This window comes from Neodiprion virginianus, chromosome 2 (assembly GCF_021901495.1).
Source record: "Neodiprion virginianus isolate iyNeoVirg1 chromosome 2, iyNeoVirg1.1, whole genome shotgun sequence".
NCBI classification, from domain to species: Eukaryota; Metazoa; Arthropoda; class Insecta; order Hymenoptera; family Diprionidae; genus Neodiprion; species Neodiprion virginianus.
In genome coordinates this window covers 10,357,806-10,375,414 of record NC_060878.1, presented here as the reverse complement: position 1 = coordinate 10,375,414, position 17,609 = coordinate 10,357,806, and the positions used below count along the sequence as shown (strand labels likewise).

At 41.5% G+C, this 17,609-nt stretch overlaps 1 protein-coding gene across 1 annotated transcript in view; it reads right to left on the bottom strand.

Moving 5' to 3' along the window:
* LOC124297933 (uncharacterized) overlaps positions 1–17,609 on the bottom strand; it is a 72,926-nt gene that overhangs the window by 15,829 nt on the left and 39,488 nt on the right. The window contains exon 3 of the mRNA XM_046749385.1: positions 1,586–1,688. Within this exon, the coding sequence (XP_046605341.1) occupies positions 1,586–1,688 (103 nt within the window). The remainder of the gene's footprint in view (positions 1–1,585; positions 1,689–17,609) is intronic.

The following is a 17,609-nucleotide window of genomic DNA, read 5'->3' as shown; positions in this document are numbered from 1 at the left end:
GTGAGAAATGATTAAGCGTCCCGATTTCCTTACCCTCGATCAATTCTGTGCGATGGCTAACCGTGTAATGTGCAATTTCAACCTACTGTATACTCGCCCCTCGGTTCAATCTACTTCTATAGGTACTCATTGCGGCATGGGGCATCTCGTTTGCCCAGCTGTCACAGATGGATTAGTCGTGGTGGATAACTAGTTAGTTAGCATCATCACCGCGTGCACATCCATTATCGATTAGTACCCATCAAAGGATCGACTGCTGTAATTCCCCGAATTTAGACGCAAGCCGATTTCCAATCGTGTGAAGGTACCGAAATTCAAATACGCTCACTCACTGTAAATTATCCTCCATTTTTCACCATTTGATCCAACGATTTCTCTTTAACGCGCCTAAAAAGTGTCCTTCTTGCAAAAACTTGTATAGAATTAATAGCGTTTCTACAGAGTGAATTGCTAACTACCGCACGGTCGGTCGTCTGCTGAAATTTAATAATGCGCACGCGCTACAATCCGAGAGCGGCTGTTTGCCAGGGCTACCAACTGTTTCTAACCTCAAAAGTTTTGACAGTTTTGAACTCGGCATAACTGCCGGCGATAACTGTTAAAATTTTTCAGGTTACACTTGCGACGGTTGGTCGTCCTGACAAACAGCCGCTCTCGGATTGCAGCGCGTGGGCATTAATAAATTTCAGCAGACGACGGAACGTGCAATCGTTAATAATCCACTCTGTACACGCATTTCATACGCAACATCTGTCGTATTACTTACAATCGTTCGAATAAATATTGGTCACTAGATCACCTAGTGCAGATGCGATACAGTCCACATGGCGAAGATCGTGAAAAACTACGTATGAAGTTAAAAATGAAAAAAAAATTTGGAAAAACAAAAGAACGGTATGGTCCAGTGACCCGAACGACCCGAGAATGGAAGCGTCGGTGTCTTCGTGTCAAAGAAAGGCGGCAGTCTGCGCTTGTAGCCGGAATAAAATGCTTGCACGAATCGGGAATAATCGAAGCTGTTACCGCAGGTATTTCGTTGCTGGTTTTTTCGTAACCCGAGTCAAATCGATTCTAGTTTTTCCCGGTCCTGATGGCACACCGGTCAACTAGCCCCATTGTCTGGACTCAGTACTGCCATCTCAGCTCTGAGCAATTCTGACTATGACTGGTCAAGCATGCCGGCAGCTACCACTTCTCTTTGCCCGAGAAGAGAGGAGTTGTTCCGCTTCGAGGCATATCCCATCGAGATGAGACACTCCGCGTTAAGAGGACCACGCATTTGGGAAACTTTATACCTGCACTGTGTGCCGCACGCCTACTCTCGACCTTACAAAGCGCCTACTATATACAACCCATCGACTCTCCGACTATCCATCCTCATTTATTCCTCATTTACACCACCGATTTTGCTCATTCGTTTTTCTAATCTCGGTTCATGATTCACGCGCGACTGAAAAAGTTCGTGGTTATCATTGCCGGGTTCTTGGTGATGACAAATTTGAATCACTCTTTAACGTTTATCCCGTTGGATCGAATTTCGGTGTAACGATAAGCTGTTGTCGATAGAGTTTGCAGTGGTACCAACCTTCGACAGTGCAGGAGTGTTACCATCACCACAGCACCGATACCTGCTGATATCAACGAGACGATTACCAGTGTAAGGACCCATCCTAGCTCGCCTGGCGCTTCTGAAACACGTGGAGAAGATTTTTTTATTAGGTATAAGTGAATCGGTAAGAAGAAAGGAATGACGCTGCACGGAAAATTCTATGTAGCTACATTGGGAGAAATTATAGTTGATCGCGAACGATGTTCGGTTGACTGATTCGGCAAGTGAAAAACAGTCGTTATGGAAAACTGAGTGATAGTCTGGTGTTCGGATTCTGGGCATGTAACTCAGAGTGTTAGGTATAAAATTGGTATTTGGTAAATTCGATTTCATTTAAGCGATTTATAAATATATCGAACATATGATAGAAATCGCAGTATAATGTCAATTTCAGTGAAAAATAGTCAGGAAAATGTGATTTTTAAAACAACCAATATCAAATTTTTACGATATCAGTGATATCGATGAAAGATCTAATTTTACTTTATCATCCGTATCAGTAGCTTTTCATCCTTAGTCTGAAAAAGAAGTTTGTCAACTGAATCGAGTTGTTCGTTTTGTTGAATCGCATAATTCAGTCACATTAGCCTGATTTTCTAATACATAAATAAAGGATTTGAATAATTTAAAGACAGTTTATTTAAAAAAAAAAACAAAAAACAGAATTCAATGAATGCCAAATTACTACATTTATTTCTGATAATTTAATAACACGTTTAATAATTCAGCGTGGTATATTTAACCTTTAAAAATAATAGTTTCGTTCGCCTATTAGGTCGCAGGTCGAGTTTTTCTAAAACCTAGTTACAAATCGCGTTGAATATAAGATGTACGTGTATATAAAGCATCTGATAATTAGCAAGTGGATGTATAAAATACGCCGCAGGGATGCTGAAAGTTTATCACAGGCGGGGATGTGGTTTTTTTACCGGCTCGTCCTTTGCCCCCGGCGTCCGTTCGGACGGGTACAAAAAGAGCATTAAAAGGTGTTTGCAGAAATTTTGTGCAAAACGGCGACTCGCACACGTAGGCGCGAGTTTAATTAGGGCTTTAAACCAGTCGGATTCTTGTTATACGCGCGGGTATAAATATTAATTGGTATTTACGCGTCACCTTCTTTACTCGCTTTGAAATCGCGACGAAATATCCCTCGTTTATTCCCATCACGAAACACTTACGAATGTCGCATCGAGTATTTTATACACTATGTATTCCCTCGGATTGCGGTGTACCTAAATATCTGTAGGAATTGGTTCCGTCTTCCCTAATTAATTACCATTTATCACCACAACCGAGTACGTCTCTCGATGTCTGTCGTTGGGCTTTTTTTTATCCTTCTACTTCTTCTTCTTCTTCTTCTTCTTCTTCTTCTTCTTCTTCTTCTCCTACTCGAGACACGAAATTGATTTCCTTTGATCACTACTATTTACACACGACGTGGAATATATTATCACATGACCCTTGTTTCTCTTTTATTTCTTATTTTTCTTCTCCTCCCTTTTCACCATTCCACACCGAATATTCTCACTTCAGGCTCATATTTCTTCACCCACGAATCGCTCGCTGCTGCTGTTGCTGGCAAGGCGACTCGGCTTTTTTCTATGCATCCCACAGTACCATGCGAGTGCAGCGGTGTGACAGGAAACCCGAAACTGTATCCTTGTAGCGTTAAAATCATTGACATCTATCGAAAAACGTTGGACGAATAAAAATCCTGTCGGGAATTTTAGAGAAACACGAAGAACCTTCGCCCTGGGAATTAATCTAGTGTAAAGTAGAAAACGAGTGAACGAAAGCGATGGGGAAATAATTTGTTGACAACTATTGACGATTTCCAAACAAATTAGTTCAGGTTAAAGTAGAAACTTTTTTCGCTATTTCTTAGACATTGAATAAAAATATTGAAATTAGGATATTTGTTACTCTGAATGACGATAAAAAAAGTAATATATGTAATAATACCCAATCGATGTCTGATCATAACCACTTTTGATATTGGTCAAAAAAATCTCTGCTCTTGTCCCAACTCTGAAACAGTACCCTGATTTTTTTTTAGTTTTTCTATTCAAACGGTTGATTATTGATAAATATTGAGAGTGAGTTTGGAAAGGACATTTTATAATATTATCAAAAACTCTATTCTCTTTTACAAATATTTCACTCATGATGGGCCGATTTTTTGTCAAGTTTTTCAAAACTCTCAATTTCTTTCAACTAAAACATTGTTTGAACAGTCTAAAAATTGCCAAATAATTCACACAACTTCTACTTTTCACATAGAATATTTCTAGACCGGTTTCACAAATGGTTGCATAATGGTACCGGTTTAGGAATGTCCTAAGTAAAAAGTAGAAGTTTTGAGAATTTTTCAGGAACTTGCCGAACATCCAAACAATGTTTTAGTTGGCCAAAGAAATTGAAAGTGCTGAACAAAAATGGAAACAAATCGACCGATCATTGGCCCGGTCTTGAAATGTTTGTAGTAGAAAATACAGTTTTTGATAATTTTTTGAGAATTCTAAAAAAGGTTATTTTCAAAATCGCTTTAAATATATCGAAATAATTGAGCAATGGAAAATCTGAAACATTCAGGGCACTGTTTCAGAGTTGCGACAATTATATGTGTAAAAAAAATTTAAACAAAATCAAAGATGTTGAGGGTCAGAATTTGGTTGGGTTCGCCTAGAATTCTCTTATATAACTACAGCCTGGTCTGTATGAAAAAGGCACAATGTACGTACATACAGCAAGTATATAACCCAACCACCTAACGAAACTTCCCAAAAGAGATCAATGAATACGTGAAGCGGAGGAAAAAGAGCGATTCAAAGGCAACAGACGAACCCTCGGCTAATTAGTTGCCCAAAGTTCCGACTATTAAGCCGGTAGGCAGCTATTAAGCAGAAGCCGGCTAATAGCTCGGGATATTATTTATATCCAACGTTCCATACCGTCGCTACTTCATATGCTTAAATAATACAGGAAAGATCATATACCTCATACGTTAATACTTGCATTCCGGGTAAAAAGGGTATGAAAAGGGTTGAAAAAAAGGGTATAAAGAAAAATATGAGAAAGAATTAGTTACAGAATGAAGAAATGAAAAAAAAAGATACAAACTCAGACTATCAGCATTAACTAGATGCGGGGCTGATGGACGGAAACAAAAAACATACAACGACTTACCGATTGGGCTATAAGGTATTGTAAATGTCGATCGACGGACGAGGAAGTAAATGATTCCAGACCTCCAACCGGACTCTGAATTCTTATCTGATACAAGGATCAGATCCTATATTCTACATACATAGAGCCCATTTTTCTCGTCAAAATTGTTATTGTTATTGTTATCGTTGTTGTGATTATGTCAGGCGAACGATGGAGAAAAATAAGAAGGGATAAAGAAAAGAAAACGTTAATAAATGGAAGCAAAATAAAAGTCGGGTTAACACGTCGACACGTAAGTTTGAATTAACGGGTACAGGTTCCACGCGCTTGTACGCACGAAGATCAAAGTCAGAGAAACACGAGCGAGAAGGGACTTCGAACGGAGGGGAAAAATGATCGACCGATCGGTAGTCGCGCCTTGACGGGAATGAAACGCCTTCGAGCTGGTTAAACTTTCACGTGAGAAAACTGCCCACCATTTGTATCCGAACGAAAAAAAAAAAACAAAACAAACAAAAAAAGACAAGTAATTATTATTTATTTATTTATTTTTTATTCTTTTTTGTTCATCTCGAATTCGCAGGCTAGGCAGGCTTTTCGTAAATTATTCGCTGAAACTAATCGAACTTGTCCTTAATTATTATTGGATATATTTCGTGAATCGTATTCTCTGCGAGGTGATTTCGTTGAAAATGTGCACTATAAATAAATAAATAAAAAAACCCAGGGAATATCGTAATTGTCCATTTCCCTTGACCGGATGAAAGAATTCACACCACGAGGAGGACGCCGAGGGTAAAACGAACGGTCGTTTTATTCCTGGATTCGAAATGCTCCCTGGAGCGAGAAGCATAGGATGATTACAAGCCGTGGCTCCGTGGCCTCGAGAACCATCGCCTAACGTGGGCTTCGAGGAGCAATTTTATAGAGGATATATCGAGTTGATCAGCTTCGCCTACACGGCTCTGCCCGGTTAGGGATAATAGGTATAAGGAATTGGGAATATCGCACCTTTCCTGCGAACCGCTACAGGAATATCTCAGAGAGAGCGAAAGGGATTTGAGCTTTGAGAGAGAGAGAGAGAGGAGAGTCTGGCACCTTCTCCTTGGCATCTCAGACTTTGGACGGCGACCCCCCGTTGCCTCGACAAATCGTCCCGCAGTGCTCGTCTCCACATCGGCATCCCCGACTCTCTTATTTGAGGCGCCGATAATCACGACATGTATTATTATTTGACTCTATTCGTACAGAAACTTCTGCAATATTGGAAATCGAAATAATGCATGATATACGATACTTAAATCCTATTGAAATCATTGCAAGTAGTCTGAAATTATTCCACATGTGAAAAATCGTCTTGACTTTGGTGAAACTCACATCAAAATATTCTTCAATAAATTGCCAAGTTCTCTTTTTTAAATGACGAATTTTTCAGTTATTGGTGCAGGTATTGGGAAAACTTTTAACCACTGAAATGTAATGACCGAAGTAAGAATCGTTGGCGAAGAATGGCGGAAGGAAACGAATAAACTTTTTTATATTAGAATTCTTTTTTAAAGCCGACTCAATTCAACTAATTCAAAGTCATTTGAAGTGCAACAAAAATGGAACGAAGCTTGTTGTTCCCAAGGTGTTGACATCCCAGACATCTAAATTACCAACCAACCAAATGTGATTTGTCTCTAAATATCAGATAATTGGTGGTCGATACTTCCCGGAAATTTGTCCACAAAGTGTTCACCACTAACAACGTATAATTTCCTCTTTGCAAAAGAAAGAAAAAGATCGTCCGCGCCTCGCGTATAATATTATAATTGAGCCATCTCGAGGCAAAGATGCGGTTTCGCCGCTGACACTACGGGGAAATATTATTACTCTTTCCATTGAGTATTCGGCCGTGTTCTCCAGCCTTCGGGGAAAGGCAGGGGCCTCTTCAATTAGAGATTCCACGAGCCGGCGATCCCATCGGGGTCCGCAATCGGTGGCGTGCAGGTCGACCAAAGAACGGTTGACATCGTTTCACTCCTGTCTTTACGAGTATAAGAAACCGCAGGATGATGACTCGTTCCAAGATTGAATCAGCCTCGAACAGGAAGGATTCCATTTCACGAGAATCGATTGGTTTCTCACGTGAAAGACGTCAGTAATAACATGACACCTTCAGGCACCCACCGACCGACGTCTGACTCTTGTAGTAATTGGCATGGACGTGCCAAGTATTACCTGCATCATGTGTGCCCTCGGGTGTGTTGAGTTAGTGAGAACACTTAAACTTGAATTGACACCCAACTCCGGTTGAAAACTTAGGTTCAGTTAAGATTTGACGCTCATTCGACGCGCGATGGAGTCTTTGGAATGTACGATTAGGATCACTGAGACGCATCGCTTTGTCGTTTCTCATCACACTTAAATCTTATATCTCGCAGATTCGAAATATCTACATGTAATGAAAATTGTAATATGAATAAACCGACGAGCTTGCAATCCATGCCGTAGATATAAATTTGTAGTATCAACTTTCGTTAGCGTCCTTTTGAACCAAAGTATGTGGATATGATCTTGATCATGAAGCGAAATGAGAAAATCCTCTGCAATCTACCTCCAGTTCTTGACAGGTATATGTTCGAGTAGTTAAGGAAGGGTACGAAAGCAAAATGGCGTCCGAGGATTGATTGAACTGCACCGTTATCATCGGCAGATACATTTGAACGACGATCAGATAAGGACGTCAGTCGAATAAATTGAGTGTCGTATCTGACATTGCAGGATTTGCAGCGTTGGAAGAGGTCAAAGAGCGTCGGTTGAACGCTGTGCAGTATAAGGTGCAGGTTTTATTCCTACGGAAGTGATGGTTGGTGGTTGAGCCGGATTGACATCTCAGGGGCCGATAACGCGATCGGATGGATGGCGTGCATGGTCTTCGGGTATCTTCTATCTTCTCTCCTCACTTTAAGGTATTCACAGAAATATTGTGACCGTTAATTACCGCGCGGTTATAAACGACAAGACAGACACGTTCTGTTTCAGAAGCTGGAAGGGATACGACCTGGGAACAATTCGGTTGTGTGTTAAAGGCGCCGTTTGAAGAACAACGAAGGGGCGCCCCTTTGACCCTTTCGGCATCCTCGGCAGTAGCACCACCAGCAGCACCATCAGCAAGCAGCCTGCTGCACAAGCCCTCGGAGAATCGTAAAAAGCAAATAAAAGTGATTTGACGTACGTTTGTTTGCGTTCAAGAGGAGATGCCCTTCACCCTTCGTCTGACCACTTGAAACAACGGAGCCTTGTACATCATCCGGCTCCAAAAGCCCGGGGACCGGGTGACGGGCAGGTCGAAAATGCCTACCTCCGTCTCTCGTCCATCGGGCCTATAGTTCTCTATCACGAAAGAGATGAAGAAGACCTCTCTTCCTTGCCTCTTTGTGGTGCCTCCTTGTCCCTTTATAACCGGCTCTATACCTCCAGAGCCTGTCGCGTGCAGAATGCTGCCGCTGTTGCTGCTGCTGCTGTTGCTGGTGCCGCCGCATGCATGCTCTGTGCCTTGTGAGAAAATTTTTCTTCAACACCTCGTTGTTCTTTCTGAACGTAGATGGATACTCGAGGATGAAGAAGATGAAGAAAAAAAATCATTTGGTCATTTGAACTAAGAGATAAGTACCGTTGCGTACATTAATCCTGCTTAAGACACACCTTGACAATTATACGATACTTTTACGTACAGGAATGGTGTTTTTAGAAATATGTTAATTTTTTTTATAAAGTGAAATATCACCGCTCGACTTATTCCATCAAAAATACAATCCTTAACGGTATTTTCCTTCCGTTATGATAAACGATACGTGAGAATCAACAGTCTTACGAAATTCATATCTAATATGTGATTATGACTCGTTAACTTTTATAATTGTCCGTATGTTCAGAGAATTATGTACTGTCCAAGTCACAATGGACCGTTCAGAAATTGTCTGTAAATGATAAGATCTTATAACGACATTTGACGTGGAAAAGCGAAAATCTTGTTTGATAAAAAAATGACATCCATCCTTAGAAACGGAACTGTTAATACAAATACAGTGTGCAGTGCATTATGTGTTATTCGTAATTCGAATAGATGCACCATTTTCGGCCACGTTTGTAAGATTGTGTGTACTCATGAATGTGACTTTCAATTAATTCGACTATTACTGAATTAGAAACGGAAATCTGACATTGAAAAATTGAATTGATTATTGTTTATAAATTGGAATTCACGAAGACCAAAGCACTTTATTGCCTGTACCAAGGTACCGAATATGTCCACAACATGGTACTACGGTCACTAAAACCGGTACATCTACCCTATCAACCATCTCGCCCTGATGGATGTGATAGACTTTCTTCAAGGTACGAAATGACCCAACTTGAGCTCGACGCTCGTGTTCGGTGTTATAAAAAAGGGCTGCACGAGGTATTGGAGTATAACGATGATACAAAAATAGGGATACATGTCGGGCTGTCAATCGGTATGTCGATGAGGCCACACCTTCGCGGAGGGATAGGAACAAACCGAAGATCAGGGAGTAGCGTGTGTACCGCCGGTTAGTACCTGCGTGTATGCCGTAGCTGTAGGTAAGAACAGAGGGACGCGGTGTAACATCGTACCAACGCGTTTGCCCATCGGCCCATCGCGTCTGTCGTTGCCCAGGAACGTATAACCGAGTCGAGCCAAGTCGCGCCTCTCGGTCTCACAATCAGATCGGATGGCGGATAGCGAGAAGAGCCGATCGATCACTAGGTGATGGATCTGTTGCCAGTTATCCTTCATCCCCGTCATTCGTCCCTCTCTAAATCCTCTTCAACTTCACTCGTCCCTCCCTTTCTATCGTCGCTGTTGTTAGGTGTTCACATCCAGAGAAACGTTTCGATACGTTGCACCTATCGCGAGCCGGATTGCAAGCCAACACTTAGAGAAACTGTACTGGGAATCCCGCTATTCTAATCTAGGGAAAACGGTGTCAGGTTGAAATTTATCACGTTAGTGTAACGATGCATTTCTTGGGAAAAACCTCCCGACTTCAGAATAGTGACAAATTCAGTGATCCCTGTCAAGGAGCAAAAAATACTCATGTTCTTCAAACCAAATTTCATCAAAGTCACTTTGAACTTGTAAAATTGTAAGTTTTTTAAATGCTTGAAAAATGAAAAAATTCGTGTTGACCGGTGTTAGCTCAGGTGAAGAAACGATAATATGGAGGAGACATCGAGGAACAATAGAATTTCAATCAACTCTCGAGGGGGGCTATGATCAGCAGGCCGCCATTAAAGGAGCGGCACGGGGGCAGCGAGTTCTTCGATTCGGCTCAAGGAATTAAATTGCAGCTGTCATTGTTAGGGAGAAAGGAAATGAACACCAAATTACTACTTTGGGAGCACCGCGACGATCGCGCAACCATTGCACGGCCCACGGTTCGTTGCGTTTGAAATCCATCAGCCATTTTGGACTTCTCGCGTTCCGTGACATCGCTGTTCAACTATCCAAGACTAAGACGCTTAAAGATTTTTGGAACTCGTAAGCGGTTCGAAAATAACGGCTGCACCTGCCTCACGTTCCGTCTGATTTGTGCGAGATTAAATTCTCGAGTTTATAACAATTTCGACGTTTTGAGGCTCAGTGTCATTAAATTCAAAATGATAGATCCGACATAGTGGATCGAAATTTAAAATTGGTGGAATTGTAGAGAAGAACGAATACTGGAAGATCAATTGTGCTGAGTCTTGGACTGCGGACTTTGTGGTCAACTCTGAAAGCCTGTTGTTTTTGTACCAGAATTTGAAGTTCGACCCAACGTAACACTGACAATCGATTCCCACGCTTGTCTAATCCGCGACACTAAAATGTGGGAGAATAACGAAAGCTGCAGGTAACTGAAAATATAATAAAGATGATTTGGGGACGGCGTAAGGAAACCCGAGGGAAGACGTTTTGGAAACCGTGAGATAAAACGTGAAATTCGAAAGAGCTAGCACGGGGTCCAACGGAGCGGCAGACGACGACCTTTTACTGGTGACCAGAGAGTTTAATCTTAATTACCAGAAATACCTGAGAGGCGTGGGTAGGTTCCCCGCTGCCTAATCTAGCCGGTCTAAACGAGCCTTGCGAGCCGTCAAGTCCTAGGCGAGAAGGAGTATTTCCATGATAGTGATATTTTTCACTGGAGTATACCGGGACAATCTCTAGTAACTTGAAAGTCAACCGCGCATGCGCCAAAGAATTCAATCTCATTGGTCGGCGAAATCTTCCCGCAGCGATATTTTTGTCTGCGATGCAAGCGGATCAACGTACACAAAATGTGTACGTTTGAATTTTCAAAGAGCATAAGCATTAAATTTCGACCGTTCTTTGAAGAATCAACTTTCCGACCCAATAACAAATGCTTCCCAAACCTTTCAGAGTCACCGCCTCAATTATTTGAGTTTCTAACCTCGAAAATTCGTATCCACTACATCGCCGCCAGAAACAAAGTTTGACAACTGAAACTCGGGATGGTCAGCCTGCACGAATAGTCGATAAAACTTGCGCATGCGCAGTTGATTTTCAAGTTTCAAGAGATTGTCTCGGTACATGCGTACGTGTATGTACGCGCCGCAGGTCTTGCTGTGCGACGCTTAAAGTACAGAACGACGCGACCTAAGTTTCAGGAAACTGATAAAGTTACTCCAGATGACGAAAGTTGACCGCGGTTTTCCGACCGCTCGGCGTGAACGAGATTTTTCCCGCCTTGGCATCATTTGGAGAGGTTATTTTTGGGTAGGGGTAAGAAATTAGAATTTCAACGACGCGAAAATCTTATGCGTAGAATTTGAAAATTTGGAAAGTTGAGGTATAGAAAATTGAAAACATAGCAAGTCGAAGTACAGAAAGACAAGGTATAGAACAGTCAAAACAAGGAACAACAAATTCGAGTATCTGGATACGATTCTATATTATCGAGAGGAATTCTGACGATTCTACAGTTTGGCATTATATGTTCTGATCTTTCTAATCTTTTATTAAGCTATCGCTTTTTAAAAACTCGATATTGCGGCCCATCGATTTTTTGATCTTTCTATTTTCTTTACTCCCACCTTTATTCTTCTCTTTTTTAAGGAGGTTGGTGTGTCGAGATTCGATCCACTTGCACTTATTTTACTACAAGATAATCGTATATCGAGGATTCATCATCTTTGTGTGTTCGTAAGCTATGAAGAATATACAAAAATGTAAGAAAAAAACCTAAAATTATAAAGTAGAGTCTAGATATCGACTTTCGATTTCAAATCATTTTAAAAAGGTTAAACATCTGTAAACTGATTTATTCAATCTTCCAAGATTGCACGGCTAATTATGTTAATTAGTCATCAACAACGTTAAGACATTGACGGAAAAAAAACCTGTTTCAGGGAATTTGTCGAAAATAGCTTTCCAACATAATAACTCATCGCACGTGGAACGATAAGATAAAAATCAGTGTAATGTTAATGAATAATTAAATCAACTTGGTGTTTATCACAAAACTTGCGTAGATTTCTATGACTTTCTACACTTGTTACGCAATTTTGTACACTATCATGTGATTACAAATGAATCGCAATGATTCCCGAAGATTTCAATTATCTCGTTTGCAGATTCTTCGTTAAATTTAATTCTTGAATCAATGGCCTTTGAAAGAAAAATCGATATTGAAACTCTTGTTTACAATTTTGGTACTCTTTCTGACTTAATTTTTTATTTTATATTTGGGAATCTAGAAAAATCGTCGTAGCTATTACGAACACAGGAAGTCGATAAATTGACAACATTCGACAATCTGGTAATAAAATCAAGATAAAAGACATCGAATTTCTACTCACCTGGAGCCTCCGCAACCGTGATAATGCAGTCAAGGTCAGCCCGTGGATCACCGAGGCGGCATGAATCAGGAGGATCCTTTCAATTCGACGATGCCGCCGGAGTAGCTGTCCGCAGGAGGGCGGCAAGGCGAGATATTATCTACAAGGATCCTCGAGATCGAGGCGCCTCGTCGATCTGGTCCACGCACCAGAGTCGAACCGGGGCAATTCTCTCCTGCAGGAGTAGCATCGGAGCACACAAGCTGTGCGGGAGGATGTTGCACGTAGGTACGGGATATTCGGTCCCGCCAATAAATCCAGGGACGATCGTTACCCAGATAAAATACTTTTGGGGGGGGGGGGGGGGGGGGGTTAAAACGGCTGCAAGAGGAGGCGTTAACCGCCGCGCGCCCTGAAACACCTCGTTACGCATTTTCGGTGAGAAGAGAAGAGGAGAGGAGAGGAGAGCGGCGCGTTATCCGACCGATACGATCGTCCCTCCTCAGCGCCCCCATAATACACGCTCTCCCACGTCCCGCGGACATTCCTTCATTCACTCCGGGAGCTGTTTATCACTCTAAAAGGTCGCGACGCATGGACCTTATGCCTACCTACCTACCTACCTACCTACCTTCCTTCCTCCCTCCCTCCTCGCCAATGGACGACCGCCTTCGGTTTCTCGTTTTACGAGACTTCGACCAGGAGGAGGACGTATCCTTGCCGACCATGTGTGTGTGTGTATAAGAGGATACCTACATGACCGGTCGCGGGAATTGCGACTGTCATTTGTCACCGGGAAGCGGTCTTTAATTTTCACCGCGGATAGGGGTCGCACTCTTTTCTTTTGTTTTTATCCATGTTATAGACACATGCGCATGCGTGAGTGTGAACGTGTACACGTACGCAAAATAAATTCCAAAACGATTGTACGTTGTACGTCGTCTCCTCAAATTTATTGGGCACGCGCTACGATCCGAGAGCGGCTGTTTGTCAGGGCAGCCAACCGTCACAAATTTAAACGAGAGTTCGCTACGATCTACGTACGCAATTTCAAAAATTTTTACAATTGCCAACGACACTTGTCAAAACCTTCAAAGTTAGAAACAGTTGGTAGCCCTGATAAACAGCCGATCTCCGATTGTAGGGCGTGCGCATTAAATTTTAGCAGACGACGGAACTTGCGGTCGCTAGGAATTTATTCCATATAAGGAACCTGTGTCGAATTTTCATTTGACGCAGAAGTAAATAAAATGTATTGGAGTGTTTTTGTTCAAAATTGTGTATAAAATGGATTTGTTAAGTCATTTTCGGCGTTTGAGATACGTGGACTTCGATATTTGGAAATATATACGTCAACGTCGTAATCGACTAGGGCATCCCCTTGAATCTTTGTTCAAAAATTGGTCATCAAGTAAGTTTGGGCGCATAGCCGCAAACGTCAACTTCAAATCTATACCGTTCAAATATGTACGCGAAAAATAGTGACAAGAGGTTATTTCAAGGGTCAAGAGACGGGATCGCGGAGTCGGAAAGAAGCGATTCTTGCACCGACACGCGGCGAAGAGGAGAGAGAAGAGAGGAGAGAGGAGAGAGAAATCGCGAGAATCATCGGACAATCGCGGTGCCATGAAGCATGTGTATTATACGGAGTGCGAAGCGACGTCGGGTCGGGTGCGATCTGGTAATTATTGCGTCGGGCGGTCGTCAAGTGAGGCGTTGATTACCACGCGTGACGAGCGCCGCCTCTCTTATACGGACCCTATTTTCTTTGCCTCTTCTCATCTCGCGCACGATACCTCCATAATATTTCCAACAGAGATACCTGCACAGATCATGCTGGATTTATGCTAGATCATCGCCTTGCGTAATCCACTGCCGCATCTCGCGCGTGGTATATATTATATACATATATATATATAATGTTTGCCACTGCTGGCTTGAAAGTAAAACGCTTAATATGAACGCCATAAGGGATTTTTGAAGGACAGCTTATCAGGTGCTTTTCTCATCAGATTTTCAGTTTTCCTTTTTTTCTTTCCTTGGTTCGTTGTTTTTTCTTTTATAGTGCTACAGGTTTGTTACAGCCGCGTTTCAAGATTTCTAGTTCCTTATTATAATCGTACGGTATAATAAATCAGCTTCTACGGGATGTCGCTGATTCCTGCAGTTTGATGCAGTCAAATGTACAGTGTGAATTTCTAAGGACTGGATGGTCCGTTGTCTGCTAAAATTCAATTCACACGCACTATAAATTTTTGAGGTTATGCTTATGACGGTTGGTCAACCTGAAAAATAGCCGTTTTCGGATCGTAGTGCGTGCGCATTGAATTTTCGCAGACGACGGACTATGCAGTACATAGGAATTCCCTCTGTACAATGAATATACTATGTATAGCAACGTTGTTATCTTATTATGTATGTAATGTTTTGGAAGGTACGAGAAAATTAATCTAAGAAAAAAGAAATTTGATTAAAAAAGTTGTAAGAAAAAAAAAGATTAGCGCACAAGAAGAAACATCTTCAGCGTGGGAATTTTGGAAATTGAGTTCAAATCTCGATGAAGAATTTCCTCCTGACAGTCTTTGGTGTTGTATATCTATGCTTTTAAGCCTAATTTCAATATTTTTTATTATTGAATTTTAAAATTGAAGATTTTCGTAAGTTACAAATATAATTATTTGATAAATACTCAATGTGTGATTATTTTATGATAAAACGAATAAAGAGTATTGGTTTTTGGATCATCACCCGTTAAATACGTTCTTTCTCATAATTCAGTCGTGAAAATCAATTAAACCAACTGGCTGATGTAAAAAAATTTATTACTAAAAAATGGTGATAAACCAGTTGAAAACATTACAGGAAGTTGTATAATGAATATCACAAAATCACTGGGAAAAATTCGAAAAAATGTAGCAAACGAGACAAGAACGAGCTTCTACTGCAGCCCAATGATTTTCAAATTCGATTCACTGTTAAACGAACCTGCCTAAAATTCACGAAACTTCAACATGAACTCGTTCTCCTTAAAACCTCCTTAGAGCCTCCTTAAGCTCCGTGAGGTGCAACAAATCGACATGCAACGAAGTCTGTAAACGATCTTCGAGTGCTCGGAGAGCGATTCGAATCTTCACACGGTCGCGGTAGGGAAGAAGAAGGGAGGAGGGGGGTGGGGAGAAGAGGCGCCATTTTGTTAGTTCGAACTTCTGTATTCCCTGAGTATTCACGGTAATGGTAATGGCGATAATGGGATCCAAGTGGAGGAAGCGGCGTCGAGGTCTGCACGTCGAGAAGCATCCATACGTACACATTACACATGCACGGTGCATGTGTTTACCGGGTGTTGCACGAAGGGTTTGGTTTAGGTGCGTGCAGCTTGCACAGGGCCCGTTTCCTATTGGTCGAGGCACCGGATGTCGGCCTTCGCGTCCGGCCTCCTCCAGCCCGACTACACGATCAAATTATTACTTTTAATTTACTCGAGGAGGAACGCGACTTACGATGCCCCGAAGCTCCCTGGAACCAGCGAACCATGTTCGAGGACCATCCCGGCATTCCGTCCCTAGTTTATCCCCGCAAGATGGCCGCCGTACATTGCCCTGCCCTAATATCCGATGAAATTACTTATGGAATTAGGTTTAATCGTCGCTGTAATGTCGTTACGAACATGTGTTGTACGGTATGCAGGTACCTTAAAGGTTGATGCAAGGGTATGTATGGATAACTGCTTTTTTTTAAATTACGAGAAAATTACACTTAAACACTCTTAGAGCGCATGATGCAGGAGCTGCTAGTTCTTACATTACAGCCGCGGTCTATTAACACGGAGTAATTTTTCTTTTTATTCTTCTTCTACGACTCCCTGCTCTGCACGGATCGCTGGCTGTTTGGCTTTCTCGAGTAGGCTATATATGTGTACACATTACACCTATTTATTTACTACTATACTTTAGTATCAGCTCTGGGCAACGAAGATAACGCCCGCGGTGTTGGCTCTGTTTCGTGCAGATTGTACCGGGACAAATGGTGGACACTGTTTTTTTGTTTGATTCTTTTTTCCAAAAGTCTGGAGAGTCATCAACGGTATAAGATATTGAGTTGCTGTGAACATCTTGGTATTACTTCCGTAACAAAACCGATCTCCCGCCGACTGGAATTTCATGGTGCGGTGGAAAATATTGCGATGACTTGATACAGTGACGAAAAAACAACTATTCAAGTTTCCAGTGGTATTCTTTGTTGGGAATAGAATTTTTCTCACGGCAGATAGAACCATATTTTTCAATTGATAAATTCTGTAATGCTCAGGTACTTGAAGACTGCATTGATTACTTATGAAAGTAATGAAAAAAAGACTATAATATAGTTTCATGAATACGTTAACAGAATGAAGATACAAACTGCGTTGAGAGAACAATTTATTCTGATCACCTGCCAGAAATTTTCAGTACTTTGAATGCAGAAATATTATACAGATGTTTTTCACTCGTCTACACAGAACGGTCTTTCCGATGATCGTTCCAACATTTGAAAATGTCGAAAAACAAACAACAGAAGTGAGTTCAAAAAAATATACCGCGATTAAGAGCACAAATTGAAAGAACCTAAGCTCTGATGACCAGACGAACAATAATCGTATTTTCGAGTAGATGTCGGGCAGATTTAGTGGCGATGTTAATTGCGCTGTGGGCATGGTATACCTAACAGACACATAGTGATTTGAAAAACAAATAGTTTGATATCGTCAAAGACGTTTGGCCAAGCCGAGGTAATCATTTAAATCGAATGGTCGGTCGAATGTTTTCAATCGTGGAACATCTCACTGTGGACCTACAGGTTCTTTCCTATCGACAGAGACGCTTACATACTACAAAAAACACATCATTCATGACACGCCGCAAAGTATTTTGAGGAAAATTTATGCGAATATGTGTATTAAGTGGGTATCTGAAATATCGGTGAGTGGTTTAATAACTACCCTTTC